Source organism: Kogia breviceps, chromosome 1, assembly GCF_026419965.1.
Source record: "Kogia breviceps isolate mKogBre1 chromosome 1, mKogBre1 haplotype 1, whole genome shotgun sequence".
Classification (NCBI taxonomy): domain Eukaryota; kingdom Metazoa; phylum Chordata; class Mammalia; order Artiodactyla; family Physeteridae; genus Kogia; species Kogia breviceps.
This window is the reverse complement of record NC_081310.1, coordinates 18,549,379-18,573,735: the sequence shown is the minus strand read 5'-3', so window position 1 is coordinate 18,573,735 and position 24,357 is coordinate 18,549,379. Positions and strand designations below refer to the sequence as shown.

The 24,357-nt window shown below is 50.9% G+C and overlaps 1 protein-coding gene and 1 long non-coding RNA gene across 3 annotated transcripts in view; one reads left to right on the top strand and one right to left on the bottom strand.

The window, feature by feature from the left end:
• Positions 1–9,595: 9,595 nt before the first annotated feature.
• C1H1orf115 (chromosome 1 C1orf115 homolog) lies at positions 9,596–20,841 on the bottom strand. The gene is given in 4 exon segments (XM_059069794.2): positions 9,596–12,106; positions 20,293–20,693; positions 20,696–20,768; positions 20,770–20,841. Coding segments are annotated over 4 exon segments (651 nt in total). The 5' UTR covers positions 20,827–20,841; the 3' UTR covers positions 9,596–11,986.
• Positions 20,191–24,357, top strand: part of LOC136793770 (uncharacterized) — a 21,021-nt gene continuing 16,854 nt past the window's right edge. For both annotated transcript variants that reach the window (XR_010839430.1, XR_010839433.1), the window contains exon 1: positions 20,191–20,613. This is a non-coding gene — a long non-coding RNA (uncharacterized lncRNA). The remainder of the gene's footprint in view (positions 20,614–24,357) is intronic.

Genomic DNA, 24,357 nt, shown 5'->3' with positions numbered 1-24,357 from the left:
CCATTAGCAGTTGTTCACTCATTTGTCTTTCTCTCCCTTTGGTCTGTCCCCCCAAGGACGCAAGGGGCAGGCACGCAACCTTGGTTACTTGTGTGCCATCCCAGCCCGGTGCTGGGCACAGAGGAGGTGTTCAGGTAACGCTTGTTGGACAGCGGAGGGACTGAATGTGTGCGAGGAGGAAGAAATTGATAAATGAATGACAGCGGACAGCCAAGCACCCTTGTCTGACCCTCCAAGATGCAGGGCCCTGGCGGGGTGGGGAGAGGTCCCAGGCCGACACCCACACGTCTGACCTCAGGCTGGCTTGGAGCCCCAGGACTTCCCATGGGAGCTTTTGAGTGCTGAGCCTTGGAGAGAAATCAACATCCGGTGCACCAGCACCCCAGCTCCGGCTGTCGGCGAGTCCTCTGTCCTGTCCCCTCATCTGCAAAGGCTCGTTGAACTCCTATTATGCGCCAGGCACCGAGGATGCAGCAGGGAAGCAGACAGCCCCTGCTGTCGTGGAGCTTGCACTCGAGAGCGGGGGGGGGGAGACCCCCAAAGAGCGAGCAACCAAGAGAGAAGCGAATGCCGAGTGGGAAGGCAGGGAGCAGGGCACTGTGTGACACCCGTGGATGGCGTCTGGGGACGGGGAAGGTCAGGCAAGTTCCTGACCTTCTCTGCTTCAGTCTCTTCATCTGTGAAATGGGCTCATGACAGTCCCCTCCTCATAGGGCGCCGTGAGCCCGTACATCAAGTCCCCCCCTGGCCTGTTCAAAGCCAGCAGTAGTGCCTCCTGACAGTAAGAGCCCCGCAGGATGTCTGCACCACTAGCTCCACGCCCCCCAGCCTTCACCTCCCTGAACTCATCCCCTCCTACCGCACCCCCAACTCCCTCTGGGCACCCTGCTGTTCCTCGGTCAGGCCAGGCAGCACGTGGGACAAACTCCACTCCCTTCCAGACCAGACCTAGGGCAGCCCCAGGACCAGAGCCCTGAACCGAAGCTCAGGGGCTCACCCTCCCCGCCACTCACTCCATACGCTCGGGGTGAGGGGCAGCCAAGGGCAGCAGCAGGTTCCTCTGGAGGAACTTTTCTAGCGCTGTCAGCAATTACACAGGGAGAGAGAGCTTCACGATAGCCTACTTCCTTGTTCCCGAGCCAGCTTATCCAACGGAGGTGCCCATGGAACTCGTGCATTCTCCACGGATTTTTGTTTTGTGTTTTACGTTGGCCATAAAACAATAAACAGAGACCAGTTTTTGCCCCAGATACACCACCAAGCTTCCTATAGAGATCTGTTCTGTTTCTGTCCCTTTTTTGCCCTGCCACAACCACTTAGCCAGCACCTTCTATATGCAAACACGAGGCTGGAGGCAGTAGCAGGGGGGAATCACATGTGTTAACAACTCATTCTAACAGAGAGCAGAAGAAAATGAGGCTAAGGCTCACTGCTGTGTCCAGAAGAAGCGATTCTTTCCAGCCGCAGAGCTCAGGGAAGGCTGCATGGAGGAGGAGGCCTTGAGCTGAGCCTTGAGAGAGAAGCAGAACTCCCAGTGCAGGGCTGGGAGGCGGCTGACGGAAGGGGGCAAAGGCCAGGGGGTGGCCTCTCCTGGCCAATCCTGGCAGTCCTCCCCCCCGGGGAACCTTGGTCTGGAAGGAGAGTCGGGCAGAGGGTGTGGTGGAGCTGGGGAAAACAGCAGCAGTGCCAGAAAAACAACTTAGATACCTCTCCTAGGCAGGGGACTAAGGCTGCTGAGGAAGTGATTCTTATTGTTTCTGTTTCCTCCGTGGGGGGCTGCTTGAGAGGACGCAGCAGGTCTCTGATTGTCAGTGGCCTTGAGAGCTTCTCAAGAGGAAGGCAGAATAGGAAGAGCCCCTTGAAGAAATAAAAGCTAAGCGAGGATCAAACGACAGCACCCGTGATCTTGGAAGAAGCAGGCTACAAGAAAATTACTCAGATTCAGAAATGCCGGAGCAGAGAGGCACTCGGGCACCATCCACTCCAGCCTCATTATTTTACAGAAGAGGGTGCCCAGGTCCAAGGAGGTGAAGTGACTGGTGTACGGCCACACAGCCGATTGCTTTCCTGCCTCTGTACAGCACTCAGATTACTTCCTGGGGCCGAGAGCAGGTGGAAGGAAAGACAGAGGTCCCTTCTCCCTCCCTCCTGTGTTAGCAGAGGATGGTCCCCAATTCCCAGCCACGCAGGCCAATGCCTGCCCAAGTGCCCATGAAGACCTCGTGTCTCAGGGAGAGTCTCCCACGGGTCCTGCGTGCCCCCCCCCCCCGCCCACCAGCCTCCTTGGCTCTGAGGCCCGGGAGGTCTGCCAGCTCTGGCTCCAGCCCCACCAATCAGGAGAGCAAAGCAGGACGGGCCTTGATCACAGCAGAAGGATGTCCTCAGCAGAGGCCTTTGTTTGCCAAGGTCAAGGTCGGTGACTCAGGCTGGGGCCGCTGCACTTTACCCACCCTCCCCCCACCCCCCCGTTCCACTCCAGCCACCCCTGCCTTTTGGGAAGCCTTCCCAAGATGGGGTGAGGGGCCCCTCCTATGGGCCCCTGGGTCCCCCCCACACACACACCCTCATCACACGGGGTTCTCTGAAGCCATACGATCGACTACAGGTTCCCTCAGGGCCAAACCCTACTTTGTTTATTCTAGAAATAACACCACCACAATGACACATGTTGAACTCTTTCTCTGGGTTTTTCACTGTGGTGAGAATTAACTCACTCTCTCCTCCTGATAGCTCTACAAAATGGGTAGAGTTATTACCCTCATTCAGGTGGCCAGACTGGGATTCAGAGGCTGAGCCTCTTGCTCAAGGTCACAGAGGCAGTGAGTCGTGGAGTCGGATGTCGGGGACACAGCAACGTGCCACCCACATTCGTCTGCTGGGATCCTTGGGTGCACAGAGCTTTCCAGGCTCTGGAAGAGTCCTTTCAAGACTGCCTCCGTCCCTGAGAGCAGCCTCAACTAAAGTCATGCGCCTTCCCAGGGCAGCCCATGTCCGTGGACGGATCAATGTGGGGTATTAGGCCTGGCCTTTCCCGGACAAGCCAGGTCAACCCCGAAGGGCCGTTCGAGCATCAGAGCTCCTGTGAGTGGGAGAGGGCTTTACTGGGCCTGCACTGCAACTCAGCTTCTCCCTCAGCTGAGTCCTGCCCCCTTCTCCTTGGGGGTTGATCCCGAGGCGACCCTATAATCACCCCGCACAGGAATCTCCAACCTGCAGTGGTCTGTTTGACACCAGGATACAGAGCGGTAACCATCCATCCAGTTGCCCTCCAGGGAAGCAGCTCCACCACCCAGCGTGGTGCCGGCTGCCAGCTAGAAACTGGCACTTGCCATCTACCTCTACCAGGATGAAGTCACCAGCCACTGCAGTCACTGACCTTCAGCACCCACTGAAAGGAATTCAGGGTGGAGATCAGGAATGCGTCTTTCCCTGTGCTCTGGGAAAAGCTGACAGAATAGGCCTTCAGAGAGTTAGATGTTTTCAGGAGAAGATTTTATGAGCCCAAACTCTTGCATCTTCTCACATCTAGAAAAGCACTAAAATCATTACTGCTTAAGGAGACATCTGCTCCTTGTGACTAGCGGTAAACTTCAGGAGACTAGCAGCAAGCCTCTGCAAAAGTGTGTGCTTGACTTCATGTATCTTCCTTCCCCCAGATCACATATATGCTGACATCCCTCCCACCACCCTTCAGAGCAGTTCCTCAGAGCTATCTAAGAGGCTGCCTCCCAGGCTATATTTCTCATTTTGCCCCAAATAAAGCTTAACTCACACCTCTCATGTTGTGCATTTTTTTTCAGTTGACGCGGAACACAGCAAAAGTGCTCCAAATGTATTTGTAATAAAGAAGACGTGGTATGCACATACAATGGCATATTATTCAGCCCTGAGAAAGGAGGAAATCCTGACATTTGTGACCACACGGATGGACCTGGAGGACATTTCGCTGAGTGAAATAAGCCAGAAAGAGAAAGACAGATACTGTATGTTCTCACTTCTATGTGGAATCTGCAAAAAGCCAACCTTGTAAAAACAGAGAGCAAAATGGTAGTTTCCAGGGCCTGGTGGGCAAGAGAATAAGAGAGATGTCTAAGGGCACAGACTTGCAACCAGTAGATAAGTAAGTCCTGGAGATCTAACGCACAGTCTAGGGAATGTAGACAACAATATTGTACTGTAGTCATCAAACTTGCTAAAAGACTAGACCACCACATGCGTGTGGACACACACACACACACAGATAATTACGTGACATGATAGAGGTGCTAACCACGGCTGCAATGGCAGTCATATTCCAATATATAAATGTAACACATCAACAAGTACACCATAAATTTACACAGTGTTATATATCAAATATATTTCTATTGAAAATATTTTCTGAATAAATCAATGAACATAAATGAAGAGACTCCTTGGATGATTTAACAAAAGTGCGTATCTGCCTTCCCGGTCTTCACTGTTGATTACGCCTAGCCAGCAGGTCCCCTGCATGTTAACGATGAGGGGGGCGGAGACCCCTGCCTGCCACCCCTCCTGAGCGTTCGCGTGCTTTGCCACTGACGCTCAGGCTGCCTGTTTGTCCTCTGAATGCTCTGTGCCCCGGGGACTGAAAGGACTTCTGCATCTCCATGTTACACGTGAGGCCAGTCTGGGTATCCGGAAACAAGGCCGCTGGCAAACCAGACCACTAAGTTCAGGGTGGAAGTTCAGAGTCCTTCCAGTGGCTGGAAGAGACCAGAAGCTATAAACAAACCCTTTCCTGCTCTTGTCTGCCCTCTGCAGCCCTGGACCCCGTTCCTTCTCTCCTGCACACCACCCAACCCCAGCCCAGCTCCCCTGCAGCGCCAACGGGGTTTGTTTTCCAGCAAAGGGAAAGGTGGGGCTCTTATGTGATCAGGGGGACCCTGGAAGCCACTCACAGCAGATAAAGGATATGCTTAGGGGCAAGAGAGAAAAACACTAAGAGTGGATGGGGAAGCAGGCTGTCTCCCTGCCCCCAACCTCAGTTCTGCCGGGTTCCCTCCCTCGTACCCTACACACCCATTTCTCAGGCCTTCTTTTCCTTCCCTCCCACAGGTCAGGGCACACGCAGAGCTGAGCTGGGGCCACTGCAGAAGGCGAACCTTTAATATCCTGCACGCTCGGTTCGGAATACACCCCATATGTCATCTTCCAAAGAAGCCTCTGAAGTAGGTACTACTTACTCTACTTTTCAAAGGAAACTAAACCTAATCCTGAAATTCAGAGGAGTTGGGGACCTTGCCCGGGGTCGCAGGGCTGGAGGATTGGAAGCCAGGTTGTGGACGTCAGTGCTGTTCCTATCCTTCGGGGTGGCTTCCTGCTAGCCTTGGGGCTTTGGCACGTGGGCCCAGGACCCTGGCATGAACAAGAGAGTGCCGGCTGCATGGAAGCACAGTTACCAGAGTCAATGGGAACAGTAGCTGAGGCTGCAGGAATCACGCTCAGCAAGTCTGGCAAAATAAAGTAAATTCAACCAAACTGACTTGGGGTCACAGATCCCTTCCCCAGCCCAGCCCCACGTCCCCTTGCTCTGTGCCTTGACCATGGCAAAGCAGCAGCTAAGCAATCTCAGCATCTCAAAAATCCAGAGTATGATGGGCAGGTAAGCACCTCGAGCCTTTTTTTTTTTTTTTTTTTTTGCGGTACGCGGGCCTCTCACTGTCATGGCCTCTCCCGTTGCGGAGCACAGGCTCCGGATGCGCAGGCTCAGCGGCCACGGCTCACGGGCCCAGCCGCTCCGCGGCACGTGGGATCCTCCCGGACCGGGGCACGAACCCTTGTCCCCTGCATCGGCAGGCGGATTCTCAACCACTGCGCCACCAGGGAAGCCCCTCGGAGGGTTTCTAACTACTTGGATGATAATATTGGAACCAGGAACGCTCGTTGGATGCAATTCCATTTAAAGCTTTGCTCTTCGCTGGTGGTAACAGGAGCCTGAGAGGAAAGGGAAAGAGAGCTGAAACGGGCGGGAAAAGCGAAGCTGTGGGCCCTGGTTTCAGGCCTCCTGGCCATCGCATGGGAGCAGAGTTCCCTACCTTCCCTCAGCTTTCATTTCCTCATCTATAAAACCCAGCTAATAATATCTATCTTGTTGACTTTGTTAATGAGAAGTAGATGAAATTGAGAATTAAACTGATGTCATCAAGCCACCCAGCACAATGCCTTATTGACTGAAAGCAAAACACAAAAAACAAAAGTTGTGAGTTATGATTTATTCGGGGAATCTTACTGAGGACTATAGCCTGGGAAAGAGCCTCTCAGCTCTGGGGAACTGCTCTGAAGAGGTGTATGGTCAGGCCACTCAAGATGGCTGCTCTCCTGCTCTCTGTACACCCCCCGCCAACCTCCCGCTGGACCAGTGCCTGCTTCACCTACACCCTACTCACAGGACTGACCTTCCTACATACTTGCCCCAGGTGCCAGCTAATGACCGTCCCTAAGAGCTTATCAAAGGGGAAGTAAAGGGCATGCTGCTCTGCTCGTTTCCCTGGTAACCACGGGGCCAATTCCCCGTGGAATAATTCCCCCTATAACTTGTCAACTTCCCCTGCCCCTGGGAGTGAAGGCTGCTGCCTTGTCCTGCCTACTCTCTGCTGCACACAGTGGGGTGTCACCCCAGGACCTTGCTTCAGACATTCCCCCAGCCATTAAACCTTTGATGTCTCTGTCACTGACTTCAGGCTCTGTCTTCGGTCTCAAGGCTGGGCAAGTACAAGGCTTGTCGGCCTGCAGCCGGAACAAGAGGTAAGATAGGAGCCAGAAAAAACTAGGCTAGGCCTCTGTTATCATGAGTGGAGCTACACGTATCACTATTACAAGTGGACTCATCTGAAATTCTTTCATCTAGAGATACCGAATAAGCCTTAGAACTCGTTCTTATGTTGCTATTTATGTGCATAATTAAAATTCCTAGTAAAAGAACAAACCAAAAATTCTATGCACTTTTTTTTTTGGCTGGGGAAAACATGTGGTCAAGAATAAAAGGATGGCTGCTAATCGCAAAGAACAGACATCTCAAGTTAATGATTTTCGTGTTTTTCTTCTGTCTCTGAGAAGGTGCAAGAATCTTGGGTCACTGGAATTTTTCCTGTGCTGTGCATCTGAACTAGTCCGAGGGCTAGTATATCCAAAGCGCAGAATGCTTCTTGTCTCTCTGCATCCTGAATTCCCCTGGGGCACTGTGGTTGGGTGACTGCAGGGGCTGATGGCTTGGTCCTTGTAGAACTGGAACCACAGGCAACATTTTTTTTCTTGACAGCCTTGAATCTAGTGGATGTTTGCTGCCTCTTGGCTTCCCTCTGGTCCTACGTGCAGCAGAGCCATGACGGGGGCAGCAGGTAGAATGGGGGCCGATCACAGGAGTGGCTCACTGATTTATTGAAGTGAAAACACTGAAAGACAGATTCAAGTCTGATTTTGTACGGAAAAATGAGGTGATAAAGAAAAGTGCATAAATCACTTAGATGCCATTTTCTCCGCAACTCCAAAGATCTCCAAATACACAAATCATCCTCTACGACACAGTCTCTGCTTCTCAGCTCCGTGCCTGCAGGCATTATAATACCTAACTCAGGATTCTTTCAATGATTAAAGAAGATAAACAAGGGTTTTTCCAATGGGTAAGTCGTCCCCGCCCCCCCCCGCCGCCAAAAAAAAAAAAAAAAAAAAAGGAAAAGAAAGGTTATATCACCACTTTCTACTTCTGCAGCAATTACAAACATCTTCCATAGGAAGCAAAACAAAAACAAGTAATCTCCCTTCATTTTCAATGAAGAAAGCTAGTCTGTGTGGAAGTGGTTTACTCTGGAATTACAGGGCAAGCAAGGGGAAGCGTGACCTCTCAGCTCTGTGTCTGTCATTACTTTTGCTCTGATTCTTTTGTCTGCTTTGAACCAGATACGTTTGTTTAGAGCCTTGTCAACAGATGGTGCAAGAGGAATCACCTGAGAAACACCTTTAAAAAATGCAAAGCCAGAGCTTTCCTGGTGGTGCAGTGGGTTGAGAGTCCGCCTGCCAATGCAGGGGACGCGGGTTCGTGCCCCGGTCCGGGAAGATCCCACGTGCCGCGGAGCGGCTGGGCCCGTGAGCCGTGGCCGCTGAGCCTGCGCGTCCAGAGCCTGTGCTCCGCAACGGGAGAGGCCGCAACAGTGAGAGGCCCGCGTACCGCAAAAAATAAATAAAAAAAAAAAAGGCAAAGCCCGTGCTTGAAGGTGCTGAGTTCTGATCCTGATTTCTGTCTCTAGATGGAGCTGCAGGGTGCAAGCCAGCAGGCACCCCTGGGGCGTCACGCAAGCCAGCCTCTGTTTTTCTCCTGCGTTCCTCTCCCTTCTCTGCCTCCTCTGCTCCTGTGTGGTTTGTGTACCCACCGGGATCTAGCAGTGAGCCTGCTAAAAAATCTGAAGAGATCTTTCCCTTTGGCTACGATAGAGCGGTTTGGCTCAAAAACAACGTTGCCTCTAAGAAAACCACGATCCCATGTATTATTAATTTTTCCCCATTTCTCCATGAATGGTCAAGGGAATTTGAGATTCTTTTTTACTCAGGAACCATCTGGGCATTTGGCAAAATCACGGAACTTCTCAAATGCAGCCTGTACAAGGATGCTGAGGGCATTCGCTTTTTTGGTTTTGTTTTTCTTTAACTTTGGGTATCGTTTGTATTATAAAATAAGTTTACAGGAAAATCTATAAAGTTTTCACAACATTTTGGGGATGATGGAATCACAAAGTTAAATTCAGTTTGTCTCTGCTCCTGCAGAGGGGCGGGGGGACATCACAGGTGCAAAACCTGTCCCAGCAGCTGTCTGAATGTAAAATTGCATTGATAGCTTCTCAGCCCCGCAAGCACTTTCTGCTGGGGCCACTGCCATGCCCAGGAGGACTATGGGTGGATGCGAGGGGGAGCTCTGAGTTCAAGTCCTGCTTCGCGGTACTTCTTGGTGACGGACACCAGTTGGAGCTTCTCTGACAAAGCACAGGTGCTGAGCAGGGGGAGAGTAGGGGTGATTCCAGGGCAGCTGAAGACATCAGGGACATAGCTTCTGCTTTGTCCTAAGCCTAAAGGTTGGTTGACACACGTGGCCCCAACCCTGCCTGGGTGGCTAATCTGACAGAAATTCCAGAAGCTTCTGTAAGGCTCAGTGAGTGGGCATCCTATGCGTGCCCGGCTGGGGCTGGCACCTGGCTGACCTGAGGTCCCACCTTGGAGCCCACTGGCCAGTGCAACCTGCAGCAACCCCTGGGTCCAGCATTTCCCAGCTCAGGCAGAGCAACAGCTGCTTCAGAATCTTCTAGGCTGCTTGTGGAAAATGCAGCTTCCTGGCCACACACTAGACTCTGTAGATCCAAATCAGAGGTTCTGGAAATCTTCGTTATTAACAAATGCATGAGCTGAGGCTCCTGCACCCTGACACCCGTTCTCTGGAGAACAGTGCCCCTTTAACACCCAAGCAGAGTGCCCAGCGAGTCACGCCCCTGTCACCCCCCCCCCCTTGGTCTGGGGAAGCAGCACCGGGCTCCTGCTGCGGGCCCCACTGCACGAAGGGGTGAAAAACTCTTCACGCACAGAAACATTAGACAAATTGGGGCTTTTATTTACAGAATATGGAAGAAAAGCATACAAAAGAAGCCTCTTGGTCAATCACGTAAAGGGAAAGTTCTAAAACTCAACTTTTAGTAGGGTGTGGATGCTGATATATTTTTTAAAAAAACTAAAGAGAAAGAAAAGGCAAAAAGGTAATCTGCAGCATGGGCGCCTTGTCTCAGGGGAAACGACAACTCAGCTGAGTGACAGTTTAGAGCGGTTCATCGTCTGTGCACACGAACCTGGCTCCTAGGACCATTCCTGCGAGGTTTTGACTTTTGAAATTTCTGGATTAATTTTTAACCAGAATTCTCAAACGTGAGGGCCAAAGGTGCTTGGCCTGGTAATGTCTCTAATTTGGGGGTGGGGGGGGCGATTCTCCCTTGGACAGGCTTCAGCCGCTCTCGTCCCTCCCAGGTCACACTTCTACGTCCCCTGGGAGACTCAACGGGCTTCTCTGGGGGCAGGTCAGCAGCACTGGGCCACCGAGAAGGCGTCCTCCAAACCCACACAGGTTCCTTCTTCCCGGATGCCTTTCCTGTGACCAGCAGGTCGCACAGGCCCGACTCTCTTTCCCACCAGACGATGCTTTGCTTTTTCTGCCACGGATGTCGCCTCTTTTCCCTGACCCCCAGCATGGCCAGGCACGCTGCAATTATCGTACACGTGTGAAAACGTGCCATCACCAACGCTCATCACTTGAGCGACAACAAGACCATTTGTTTTCTCGTTTCCTCACCGCTATTAAAGATGCGGGAATTGGGTCCAAGTTCACCTTCAATACGAGCCTCCCGAACGTGAAGCACAATCTAGCTTCACGGCTACAACGCTCTCCTCCACTCGTTCCTCTCTCTGTCCTTCTGTCTGTCTTCCAACCTTCTCCACTTCCCGGTGCCACCTGGTTGGGTTTGATGGGTGAAGCGTGAGCGCTGAGCCCTCATTTCCCTGCCCCGGGAAACTTCACAGGGCAAGAAGCAGGTGTTGCCACCAATCCTGCAGACGGGTCCGTAATAACTATTTTGGACTTCAGGACATTCTGGAAACCAGGTCAGAACAGGGGCCTATCGTGGAGGTTGGCAGCGGGCACCCGCCTGTCCGATGGTCCAGTGGCAGTCCACAGGTCACCCTCCTGGCCCAGGACCCTCGCCCGCCCTAACTTTGAATCCAGCTGAGGTGATGTCAAACTGGGCAGCATAGAAGAGGAACGGCTGCTCCAAAGGCAGCCAATGTGAGCTCACAGGCCTCAGAGGGTCTGGAAGAACCAGCACGGCGTCTCTGGTCACCCAGCCTCCCCTGGACCCCGCCCAGAGCCTAAGATTTCCCAACGCTGGTAACGCAGACCTGGCACCTGTGCTTCCGCTTCTCTCGTCTAGCGTCCTTCTTCTGCTTCCTTTGTACCTGTCTCCTACTTTCTGGTTCCTTCTCTCAATCATACACTTTCATTTCCAGGTATAGCACCTCCCTCATCTCCCCAGAGAGGGCACCCTTCGTCGGCTTGATGTCGAGGACGGGCGTGCTGACGGTACCCCAGGCAGCGGAGTCAGGAGGCCCACGACCTCAGCCAGCCATCTGCCTGCAGGGGAGTCTGGCCAGCTCCATGTGGCTTGGCTGCACTGGGCTGGACCGGGCCCGGCAGCCCTCAGGAGCGCTCTCTCCCTCAAACAACCTGCACCTGAACTTGCTGATGAGGGCATCACCGCCTCCACATTCATGTCAGAGCAGGTGAAAGTGACAAGTCTTCACCTGCTTGAAACAGTCACGACACACCGTCAACACAGTTTTCAAAGCATCGTAGCCTTCAGAGAGGTTTTTCTTCCTTCTTTCTTCTCAAGCCTGTGATTCAAACTCCTGGTGGCAAAGGGGTACAGGAAGGAGACGGGGGGATGACTTCAGGAACAAACAGTTCCTTGGCTGTCCTCAGAACCGAAGCAGCTAAGGGCTGGGAAGCCCTGTCAGCCTGTGAGCTTTCCAGAATTGGGCCAGTCGGCTCACTCCAGATCCAAATGCCCCATCCCTGTCCCTAATCACCACTCCGCCACCCACCCGGAGCGCAGACTTCTGTCAAGTGTTTGTCTCCGCACCAGCACCTGCCCTCTTCCCGGGCAGCTCCGGTTTTAGCGAACTAATCCTAATCCCAAGCCCGACCTCAGCCTAAGTCTCTGCGGGATTGTCCCCCCAGGGCCACCTGTGTCCCAGGCACGTGGAAAGCTCGGCAGATGCGCGTTGATGACTCAGCCGAAACACTCGTCCGGTTCTGCCACGACGTCTTCTTTCTTCCGAGTATGTCGCGAGTTCAAGTCCGAAATGCTCCTGGATTCGCGCTGTTCCCGGAACAGAGGCCGCCCGTCAACTCCCGCGCCGTCCGCCCAGGCAGCTCCCATTAGCGGACAAACGACACCACACTGGTGGCCACTCCGAACGGCGCGGAGTAGGCGGCAGCGAATCCCTGCAGGCCGACCACGATGTAGCGGCATCCTTTGGTGACAACCTTCCCAACGTTCTATTTTTAAGGACAGAAGAGAAAAGCGAAGGGTTAGGCGAGGCAACTCTGCACTCTTCCGCGCACAACGGTGCCACGCAGAAGGACCCACTTCGCCGCGTTTCCCCGGGGCACGTGAGCCAGCTAGCATTTTCCCAGCTCTCTGCTGTCCCACACCCACCCAACCCCACCATGCGAACACGCGGGGGCTCCGAACAGACATCGGCACCTCGAAAAGGGCTTTCCAGCCCCGCACGTTTCCGGATCATTCAGCGATCTCCTCGCAAACAGCAGTGAAGCTGCTACCTTTAAAACCGAACCAGTTTTGTGGTATTTGTTTAAACCAAAGCCCGTTCTCTTCTGTTCCAGCGAAGGTGCTGGATCTGCGGAAGGCCGGGTCGAGAGTTTTCCGTCATCCACCTGATCTGAAAGCCCACCCCGTCCTTCCTCTGCCTCCAGGGTGCACCCCTTTCTGACCCCCCAGTTGCGTCTTTAAAATCTCCTACTGCTCTGCCGTTGCTGCGTCCACGGAAGTCTTGGGTTCCCGATACAGTGCTACGCTCCTTGAGGGTAACGACTGCGCCTTGCTTGCTCGGAACCCACTCTTCCTCCTCCTTCTCTTCAAGGCCTGGTGCTCGACTGAGGGCACCCAAGGGATTCAAGTGGAATCGCAACCGAAAAATGAAGACCCCGACCACCGACCAACAGCGATCGCGCGGTTGCCCCTCCCCCTTTCTCTCTCCACCCCCGACTTCTGTCATCCTTCTCCGTGACGACAACATCCACGCAGGTGACCCGGACATCGTCACACATCTTGTCTCTCCACCCTCGATTTTTCCAACTCCGATAACCACTGGAGATCCCTCATCACAATCACAAGCCTGCCTTTGGCTTCCAACGCTGCCTGGCCAGCCTAGTCCGTCAGTCCGGTAGGCTGACTGTCCCTCTCTCCCAGATATTGTTTCTTACCTTTTCCTTTCTGCACAAGCCTCTCTGCCCCCAGTGTACCCAGAGGAGCACACACAGTGCCCACACCCTCATTAGATGAGCCCACCTCATCTCTCACTGACTCAGAAGTCATCAGGGAACCCATACATCCTCCACCACTGTCTACACCTGCACCAGCTTCTCCTCCCGCCTTGCCGGTGTCCCAGGAGAGAAAATGGCCCTCTTCGCCCAAGGCCATTGCCTTGACACTTGCTGTCGGTGCCCTCTGCCCTCAGCTTGCCCTTCTTCAGCACCACCATCCTCTTCCTCCCCACTGGATCGCTCCTAAAAGCTTACAGATATGCTCAGCTGTCCCCTTGACTCCATACCCGTCTCTAAGTCCTGCCTGGGTCTCGGCTCTCCTCCACGGCAAACCAGTGGAAAGCGCCATCTACACACACAGCTTCCACTTCCTCCCTTCTTACACCCTCTTCCTCTGTCCTGACCCACCCAGGGCTGCTTGGTGGTGGCCATCTGCCCCCCCCCCCATGCTGCCTGGGCCAATGAGCATTTTGCGGTCTTCCCCCCCGGACTCTCAACAGCTTTGGACAAACTTCATGAAACACTCATTCGGCCTCTTTGACTCCATATTATTCCCCCCGGTATGCGGGCCTCTCACTGTTGTGGCCTCTCCCGTTGCGGAGCACAGGCTCCGGACGCGCAGGCTCAGCGGCCATGGCTCACGGGCCCAGCCGCTCCGCGGCACGTGGGATCCTCCCGGACCGGGGCACGAACCCGCGTCCCCTGCATCGGCAGGCGGATTCTCAACCACTGCGCCACCAGGGAAGCCCGACTCCATATTATCTTGGTTTTCCCTTACCTCACATGAAGCCCCTCCTCAGCTTTCCGTTTTTAAAAATAATTTTTAATTGAAACAGAGTTGATTTACAATGGTTCAGGTGTACAGCAAAACGATTCCGTTATTCATATACATATATATATATATGCATACATGTATATATCGTTTTTCAGATTCTTTTCCACGATAGGTTATTACAAGATTTTGAATACAGTTCCCTGTGCTGTACGGTAGGTCCTTGTTGTTTATCTTATAAACAGTGGTGTGTATCTGTTAATCCCAGATTCCTAGTTTATGCCTCCCTCCCCACCAACTTTCCCCTTTGGTGAGTTTGTTTTCTATGCCTGGGAGTTTCTTTCTGTTTTGTAAGTTCATTTGGATCTTTTTTTAGATTCCACATTTAAGTGGCGTTATGTGATATTTGTCTTTGCCTGACTTAACTTCACTTACTGTGATCATCTCTAGGTCCATTCATGTTGCTGCAAATGGCATTATTTCATTCTTTCTTCTGGCCCTCCTCAGCTCTCTTTCCCTTCTACCAAACTTTAAAATGTTGGACTTGTTCAGTACTGTTCTTTATTTTTTATTAAAAAAATATTTGGGGGCTATAATCTCTTCACAGGTGGTCTCATCCGTTTCCAATGACTTTAAGTATTTCCTGTGTGCTGATAAATCCCATATTTATATCTTCGGCTCAGACTCAAATATGCAGTTCTCTGCTTGAGGGCTCTGCTTTTTGAGGCCTCATGACCCCTCTGGCATACACTCTTCCTTGCCGCAACAAACAGACAGATCTAACTTGGACTGGCTACTCGTGCATTCCTAGAGGTCTTTGGCTATCAGGCTTCAACGAGAAGGATGCGCCAAGGAGTTAAACTTATCCACGATTATACAGCTGGTAAGAGGCAGGGCTGAAGTTCAATCCCAAAGAAATCTCACCTTAGGGCCTGTGTCCTTACTCCCCACATACACTGCCCTTCTTTAAGGAAGGCAGTACGTAACCTTGCAATTGACTGCTTGTGGCCTGGGCTTAAATTCCAGCCCGATCGCTTACTTAATTTTCACTGGCCTCAGTTTCCTCACCTATAAAATGGGCATATTTAGGAACCACCTCATTGGGTGAAGAGGCTTACAAAGGTTTACGCAAGGAAAGCCCTTAGGACAGTGCCTGGCACCAAATGCAGGCAGTAGGACTGCCCCCAAAGGTCAGCTATCTTTATTGGAAAATAACCTTTGCCTCTTTTTAATTCTACAGTAATTTACGTTTGCGGAGGTAGTTTTGAAATCTAAGATATTTTGTTATCTGTTCAGGAAAGTTTCTTAAGACTGTACTTTCCTTATGATTTCTGGCTTACGTCAGCTTTCAGAGGCCTCAGGATAACAGAAGGAGGTCGTACTCAGTACTGTATGCCCAGCACCCAGAAAGGGCCCGGGTGTTTCCTTTGGTTGCTCTCAGGCCAAAGGAGGAGTTCTGGGAGAGGACGGTAACTCTGATGGCCTCTTCAGACACTGATTGCCAGGACACTGCCTCGTCGACTTCCCAATGCGACGTTAGGGTGTGTGCTGGGGGCAGGGAGGCAGTGATGCTGTTAAGAGAAACATCTCTATAAATGTGTAATAAGATTCCATGGGAGAATTTTACGTACCTGTTAGAAATAACAACAACGACAAAAGCTGTCCTCCTGGAGTAAGCATTAACAGTCCAGAGCATCCTTTATAAGCCAAGCCCCTAGAATCATGGATGGCCTACATTAAACTTGACATTTTGGGTGTTGGTACATCCATTTCCCTCAGCCTGCTATTTTTAAGAACTGCTTGTCACTTCATCTTTGCAAATGAGAAAAAAAAAGTTACTAAAATAGCTCATTAGCTAGAACACAGTCAAAACACAGATTTGAGAAATGTGATGCAAAGAAATGTAAAATATCATCGACCGTTTCAGTGTCATTGGAGGGAGCAGATTTTGAAATCTTTCGATCCGAGTAGAGTTTCAACCCATAGAATCTCTCAGAGGGGCGGAGGGGCCTGGGGGATCATGGGACAGTGTGGCAGGTTGAATAATGCCCTCCCCTCAAGATGCCCATGTCCTAATCCCCAGAATCTGTGACTATGTTACCTCATATGGCAAAAGGGACTTTGTGGATGTGATTTAACGAAGGATCTTGAATTGGGGAGACTACCATGGATTGTCCAGGGGGCCCCCATCATTATAAGGATTCTTAAATCTTTGTAAAGATCCAAATAAAGACAACCACCCTTACAAAAGGGAAGCAGGAGGAGTCGGAGAGAAGGCAATGCAGTGCCAGAAGCAGAGGGTCAGAGAGAAAGAGATTTGCAGATGCTGTGCCACTGGCCCTGAAGATGGAGGAGCGGACCTCTGGAAGCTGAGAAGAGCAAAGAAAGGGTTTCCCTCTGGAGCCTCCAGAAGGAACCAGCCTGTTGACTGTAGCTCAGAGAAGATGACTTTTAGCCTCCAGAACTGTAGGAGAATAAATCTGTGTTGCCTTAAATCGCTATATTTGTGGTAATCTGTTAGGCAAATCTTAGGCAAACTAAGACAGGGAGTGAGGCTTTTCTGGGGGTTCCCGGGTAACCCCAAAGATGTCGGGGATTCCCTGTCCCCACCCCCAGTTTCCAAAAGGGAACCAGCTCTCAACAAAGATCCCTTTCCCCCAAGTATAAAAATCAAGTCTTCCCTCGTGACATTTGGTCAGGATCCAGGCACAAAGCTGAGATGGGCTGTCAGCTACAGAAGCTGATTTTTTTCTGAGTTAGAGCTCATTAAAAACTGATCAGAGAAGAAACGGTCCTATGGGACCTCTCCTCCTTCCCCTTAGATAACAGCCAACAACAATTACAGGACCCTCGCCATATGCGAGGTGCGTTCCAAGACCTGTACACGGACTAACTCATTTACTCCTTACCACAGCCCTAGTATTAGCCCATGTGACAGATGAGGAAACCGAGGCAGAGAGGAGAGCAGAGCAGAGCTCAAGGTCACGCAAACAGTAGGAGGCTGAGCACAGCTGGCGCCTGGCAGTCTGGCTCCAGGGCCCCTGTCCTAACCCCCTTACTTAGACGTGGGACATTTTGCTTCCTCTTGAGCTCAAGGTTATTCCACACCCTGTGTTTCCCCTCTCCAACCCCCTCCTAGCTGCCCGATTAACAAAATTTAATAACTTTCCTTATCTACACTTCTCCCTGTGGCTCTCGGGGGTGCCTGGGAAAGGCGACCTCCTATTTGAAGCTAAGTTTGGGGTTTGGTTCCCTCACCCCCCTTCTCCCTCCACCCTAACTGCTTTTGAACAGGCAGGGGCCAGGGGAGACTCCTGACGCCCAGCCCTGCTGCTCTCTAGCTGTGTGGCCTTCAACAAAGAGCTTAACTTCCTGAAACTCCAGTTTCCTTCACTGCATAATGGGAGTCCACGGCTCTCTAAGGTCGTTGAGAAGACTCAGGGTTATTGTGCATCGTATGTGGGACAGAGCACCCAGCAGCCTGTGAGGGCACAGCAAACCCACACCCTTTCCCCTCCCCTGCACCCAGAAAACAGCACTCTCCCAGCAACTCCTGCCCACCTGACCACTCACACCATTACTTGAAAATCACCTGGGGCCACTGACTGCCAAGAGACCCAGGCACCCAGCCTTTCGAACCCAGAGGTTCCTGCCAGAGACTAGACCCAGCACAGCATTGGGTGGACCCTGCCTGGGGCCAAGGGGCAGCAGGGGAAGGGGAGCCTATCCGAGGACAGCTCACAAAAGCCGGACACCCTTCTTTAAACAGAAGCAGGAAGGGACTTGGGTGAAGGGTTCCAGCGGTTAGAGGATAAAAAGGAACTTTATTCATCCTTCCTTGAAGGAAAAGCCATTCCTCAACCACGTTGGGCTATTTGCAGGTCATTCCTTATTCCAATGGCCCAAGTGCAATAAAATTTCACCGGGGTGACCAAAGCAGGGAAAGTCACCTCCCCACATTTCTAGCGGACACTTGGCTATTCTCACGGATTTTCAACACAGAAGGGTGGACCATCTGCTTCCTCCACGTTGGAGCTTAGATGTCGACCTTCTCGGTCGCCTTCAAGAAGGTGGAAGCTGAAGGGAAGAAAGGGCACATCCAACTCCAACATGACAGTGTCCTCGCCTGGCCTCCTGGTCTATTGGACGAGCATGTAACACTCACTCCAGAGCTCTCCCCTGCCTCATCTCTGTTAGCACTCTGCCCTCCGCCTTGGATGCCACCCCTTCTTTACCTGGTGAAATTCTTTTTTTAGGTGAGGTGAAATTCACATAATGTAAAAATTAACCACTGTCAAGTGAACAACTCAGTGGCAATGAGCACATTCACAGTGTTATGTTATGCAAGCACCACTTCTATCTACTTCCAAAATATTTTCGTCATCCCCAAAGGCAAACCCACACGCATTAAGCAGTGGCTCTGCATTTCTCCTTCCCTTCAGTCCCTGGCAACCACCCATCTGCCTCCTGTCTCTCTCTGGATTTACCTATTCTGCACATTTTATATAAATGGAATCATACATACGACATGTGACCTTGTGTGTTTGCCGTGTACTTCCTATTCCTTTTTCACGGCTGAATAGTATTCCATTGTGTGTATGAACCACATGTTGTTCATCCGTTTATCCACTGATGAACATTTGGGCTGTTGCCACTCTTTGGCTATTGTGAATAATGCTGCTGTGAACATGTACGTATGTATTTGTTTGAGTATCTATTTTCAGTTCTTTGGGGTATGTACCGAGGAGTGGAATTGCTGGATCATATGGTAGTTCTGTGTTTAATTTTTTGAGGAACTGCCAAATCGTTTTCCATGGCAGCTACCCCATTGGACACTTCCACCAGCAATGCGCAAGAATTCCGATTTTCCACATCCTCACCAGCACTTGCTATTTTCTGTTTTCTTTTTCCCTAATACTAGCTATATCAGTGGGTGTGAACTAGCACCTCATCATTAACCTGTGAAACCTTGACCCATCCTTCCGTGCCCAGTTTCCATGTCACCATTGATTTGAAAACTTCCCTGACTTTACCACCTCAGCCCTGAAGATTAACTGCCCGGGCTCTCCCCATGCAGCTCCACGGTGGTGCCCCATATGGCAGCGTCTCCCTGGGAGGCGGTGGCCTCCTCTAGGTCAGGACTGCATCCTATCCATTTTTGTACCTCTAGTGCTCAGCACAATGCCCCGCACATGGTGAGAACCTTCAAAGCATCTTCAGCTCAGCCAGCCTCTGAGCTGAGATTTCCACATTATCGGTTCACCAACTGAGAGGCAAATGATGGCTTTTTTTGGTGTGTGATCAGCTGGGACCAGGGAGAAGCATAATTCATCCTAGCATGACTCTAAGCCTGTAAGTCCCAACTTTATAGTTTTTATTAAATACTATACCACCCCCTGCTTGTTTACTGTTCCAAAAGCTGCTGACATACCTTTAAAGAAGATGATAAAGCTAAGTTTCTAGGTGTGGCGACCTCGGTTTCAGGTATGATAAGAGGTCACCGGAGGACTGGATGATGTATCAGATGGGGCCCCTGCCCTTTGGCCAGGATAGAATGAGTTTGGGGATTATCTTCTGGGTGGCCTTGTCCAGTCCCAGGGACCAGAGGCAGCACTAGCTTCAAGCGTTTCCAGGCCAAAGCACCTGGGAACTGCTTTGGGGCTTTGATCTCTGAGGAGGAAACTGCCATTTTGTCCCATATTCATATTCTCTCTCTCTCTTCCTCTGTCTCTCTCTCTCCCACCCACCCCCACGCAAATGACAGTAGGTTTGCAGAGTACACAGAGAGCTGTCTGGGAGAAAAGTAGATTCAGCAAGTGAATACTTACGGATTGCTGAGCTCCCAGGCCCTGGAAATCACCTTGAGAATACTGGGAGAAATAACTCAAACAATTCTCAGCTAGTAGGATATCCTCGAGAAGACGTTGTGGGAAAACAGACAAACGGGGCTGTACCTCCCTACTCTCCAACTGGGTCACCTTCTACAAGTCACCTAACCACGCTAATCCCTCAGTATTCCCACTTTTAAAATAGGGACACTGATTCCCGTCCTACCAACTACCCAAGGGGGTGGGAAGACACACCTAGGACAAGAACCACCTGGGTAAGCGACCCCTTGGGAAAGTTACCCACCCGCCAGCATGGGGATAGCCGTGGAGCGGTGCGCAGGGAAACGTCTGCTTTAATTTCTATCACTCCCCGCAGCTCACTTTCCCCTTACTGCCCAGTTCACAGAGTGAGAAGTCTCGGGGCTCCAAGAGTGAATGCCGGGAAGGGGGTGCGCGTGGGAGGCCGGGGGGGGGGGCAGGGCAGCGCAGAGAGGCTGTGGGGAGCCGACTCCAGCTCTAGGGCGGGCGCCCCGCGCTCCCCGACCTCCAAGGGACAGTGGGGACGGTGGGATGCCTACCTTGCCGTACTTCTTCAGCTTCTGCCGGTACCTCTTCTTGGGCTTCTCGCCCGGCGCCGGCTCCTCCAGCGGCTCGTAGCGCTCGGGGAGGACCGCGAGGTGCACCCTCCGCGCGCCCCGGGTCCCCGGGCGCTGCGCGCTCGCCCCGCTCTCCGCCGCCTCGGCCCCGCTCTCCAGATGCTCCAGGATAGCAGCCGCCTCCTCGTCCCCCTCCGTCCGCCCTCGCCCCCGGGCGAGGGTCCTGCAGCGCGGGAGACTGCTCGCCGCCTTGCTTCGGAGCCTGGCTCCCACCGTCATGGTGCCGCGGGCCCTCCGGCTGAGGTCAGTGCACGAAGACACCGACCTCTGCGCCCAGCCTGCGCCTCCACCCCCGCCGCCCGCCCTGGCCCAGCCCGGCCCAGCCCGGACGGGGCGGGGGCCTGCGGGGGGAGGATGGGAAACTTGGGATCGCAGCGCCCCCTGGCTCTAGGGCCCGGGATGACGGCGGCGCCACCCAGGCCTGGCTTTCCGGTGGTCGGGCCCAGCCGCCAGCATCCCATCCTCTGGCCAAAGGGGTGAGGGATGCTCCAAAGCTCAATGCACAATGAACACGCAAAGCGCGTTCAACCACACTTGCAACGAAATAAGTGAACCCCAAATAGTGAGACTTCCTTTGCACACGCACAAGCTGGCAGAGATGATGAGAGATGGTGATGATGGTGATGAAAAGGATGACAGTAAGAAAGATTATACTCAGACTTCCCTGGTGGCGCAGTGGTTAAGAATCCGCCTGCCGGTTCAGGGGACACGGGTTTGAGCCCTGGTCCGGGAAGATCCCACATGCCGCGGAGCAACTAAGTCCCTGGGCCACGGCTTCTGAGCCTGCGCTCTAGAGCTCGTGAGCCACAACTACTGAGCCCTGGAGCCACAACTATTGAAGACCGCTTGCCTAGAGCCCGTGCTCCAACAAGCGAAGCCACTGCAATGAGAAGCCAGCGCACCGCAAGAAAGAGCAACCCCGACTCCTCGCAACTAGAGAAAGCCCTCGCCCAGCAACAAAGACCCAACGCAGCCAAAAATAAATAAATAAACTTTTTTTTTTTTTTTTAAAGATTATACTCAATGCTGGTGAAGGTATGGTGAGAGGATGGTTATAATACAATATTCATGGGTCGCAAACTGGAGACAGGCTTTTGGAAAGGCAATCAGCAAATATTTATCAAGAGTTCTGTAAAACAGCCATACCTTTCTAGCTGCCTATGTTAAGGAAACATTCAGAAACACAGAGCAGTGTGTCCACAGTGTTAATCACAGCCTGACTTCAGCGAGAAGGTGAAGGAAACCAACGGGGATGGGCAGGTGAAATTCTGGTGTAAGCATATGATATCATATGAAGTAATCATTAAAATCACGATTTTCTAGAATATCACTCTGCGGGGAAAATAGAGAATATCACTCTGGTAGATATGCATTCTCAGGTCATTGCGAATCTCAGTCTGTTTGGGATGCCTTACTTTCTTATGTGGGTAAGCATCTTTTAATTCTTGGAAACTTAGAGTTAAGTATAAAATAATGTTATTATTTCATTAATATTTTAATACTATTAAAATGTGTGATATGTTTAAGAATGATTTGGTTATACTGATCTAAGTACATAAAATAGTCATAATTTAACATATTAGAATATCAAAAATTACTGGTGATTTCAACGTAAAATGTAAAATCAAGTAGTATATTTAGACTTATAAGTTTAACTTGAAAGGAATACAAAAATAAATTAATTTACTGATTTATAAGAATTACATAGTCCTGTACATAGTTGAAGTACTTGAAAAGAAAATCACGTATATTAAATTTATAAAAGTCACTTAAAATGTTTAAGATAATTAAGTGACTGTTAAATTCTATCAGGTTGGTAAATGAAATAAAACAATACTGAATTTAAAAGCTATGGGATGCTTCCCTGGTGGCGCAGTGGTTGAGAATCCGCCTGCCGATGCAGGGGACGCGGGTTCGTGCCCTGGTCCGGGAAGATCCCACATGCCGCGGAGCAACTAAGCCCGTGAGCCATGGCCGCTGGGCCTGCGCGTCCGGAGCCTGTGCTCCGCAACGGGAGAGGCCACAACAGTGAGAGGCCCACATACCGCAAAAAAAAAAAAATTAATAAAAGCTATGGGAGGGCTTCCCTGGTGGCGCAGTGGTTGAGAGTCCGCCTGCCGATGCAGGGGACGCGGGTTCGTGCCGTGGAGCGGCTGGGCCCGTGAGCCATGGCCACTGAGCCTGTGCATCCGGAGCCTGTGCTCCGCAACGGGAGAGGCCACAACAATGAGAGGCCCGCGTACCGCAAAAAAAAAAAAAAAGCTATGGGAAGCTTGACCTGTGGATTTGTAACTTTATTAAAATAACTATTCACTTATAAACAAAAACAGACCCTAACCGTCCTTTTTCTACGTGCAAAACTGACTTCTGAGAACCCCCCAGACTACATAATCTATGGAGACATAGGTGGATTGTCCAAGGGATGGAAAGTGTGTTTTGTCCATACAAAATACATTTCAAATATCACTACAACATTTAGCTTGCCTGATAAAAAGCAAAACCCTAGAGCAACTGAAAACTGATCCCTAGATTGTCTCTATAATCAGTGAGAAAGCAGGACTCAAGGAGACATAATCAGAGCCCACCTTTATGTTGTTCACCATTGTCTCTTTAGAAGTTATTCAGTGTGAAGAGTGCTTCCCTTAATCCCGCATGACTACTTAGGCAGTCCTATAATTGTTCTGACCTCACTGTGGTAATCAAAAAGCCCAAAGTTGCAAATATGTTCTCAGTTTATATAATTTTAAATCTTACAATGTCCAATTCCATGTAATACTCAGAGACTTGAACTTGATTTTAAGTTAATCCTCTCTTCTCCTTCAGAAAAATTCAGCACCTGCAGGGCTGTGATTACAGCAGAAGCATGGCTTTCACCCCAGCCTGCTTTTCAAAGCAGGGAGTGCACCTGATGATAAGCAGACTTGCTAAATGCCCTCCAGGACCCAAAGGACTCTGCAACGTGCGTGCGCATCTCCTAGCCTCTGCTCACAGAAAAGAGAATGGAAAGGGCTGAGTGCCAATCCATAGGAATCTTTCCTTCCTGGTAAGAATTAGGAACCTGACCTTCAAAGGAGCAAAAACATTGGAGGGCTAAGATTCATGAAAATATACCACCAGTTAGTGAGTAAAAAAAAAAATACTTAGACACCTTTTAAGAGTCTTAAAAATAATTGCTTATTTGAAATAAGTTGCATAAGACAGTTACAGATATTTAATTGAAAACAAAGTTTCCATCTGTAGACATATAAAGGTTTTATGTTTTAATCTTTTGTTTTGCAATAAATGTGTGAATTTGGAAAGAAAGAAAAATAAAAGGAAAGGGAGGGATCTTTATGGACCTGAAGTTTTATGAATTAAAATTGTTTAAAGCTATTAGTTTATTTGTGTAGGCTTAGACTCCAGAAGAAACATATCTCTGGAGCTCAAAAGAGCTGGTTATAAACAATGGAACAGATATAACAGGTTTAATTTTCCAAAGACTGCAATTTAAAGTGAGAGAGGGAGCAGTTTTGAATCCTAGCTAAGTCTCAGTCTTGGGGCAGCCCCCCAAAGGGAGGATGGTCTACCCCTGCCTTTTCTCATGTTAAAAAAAAATTTTTTTAAGATTATTTTAAGTTTGGAGCCTTCTACATTAACTATCATTTAGTTCAAAAGGTGGTAAAAACAGATGGCATAATAGGAAGAGGAAAGTTAACATTTGCATTTAACTTTTTAAGTATATTTTCTTTCTTTCTTTTAAATTGTGGCTGCGTTTGGGTCTTCGTTGCTGCACGCGGGCTTTCTCTAGTCGCGGCGAGCAGGGGCTACTCTTCATTGCGCTGCATGGGCTTCTCGTTGTGGTGGCTTCTCTTGTGGAACACGGGCTCTAGACGCGCAGGCTTCAATAGTTGTGGCGCACGGGCTTACTTGCTCCATGGCACGTGGCATATTCCTGGACCAGGGATCAAACCCATGTCCCCTGCATTGGCAGGTGGATTCTTAACCACT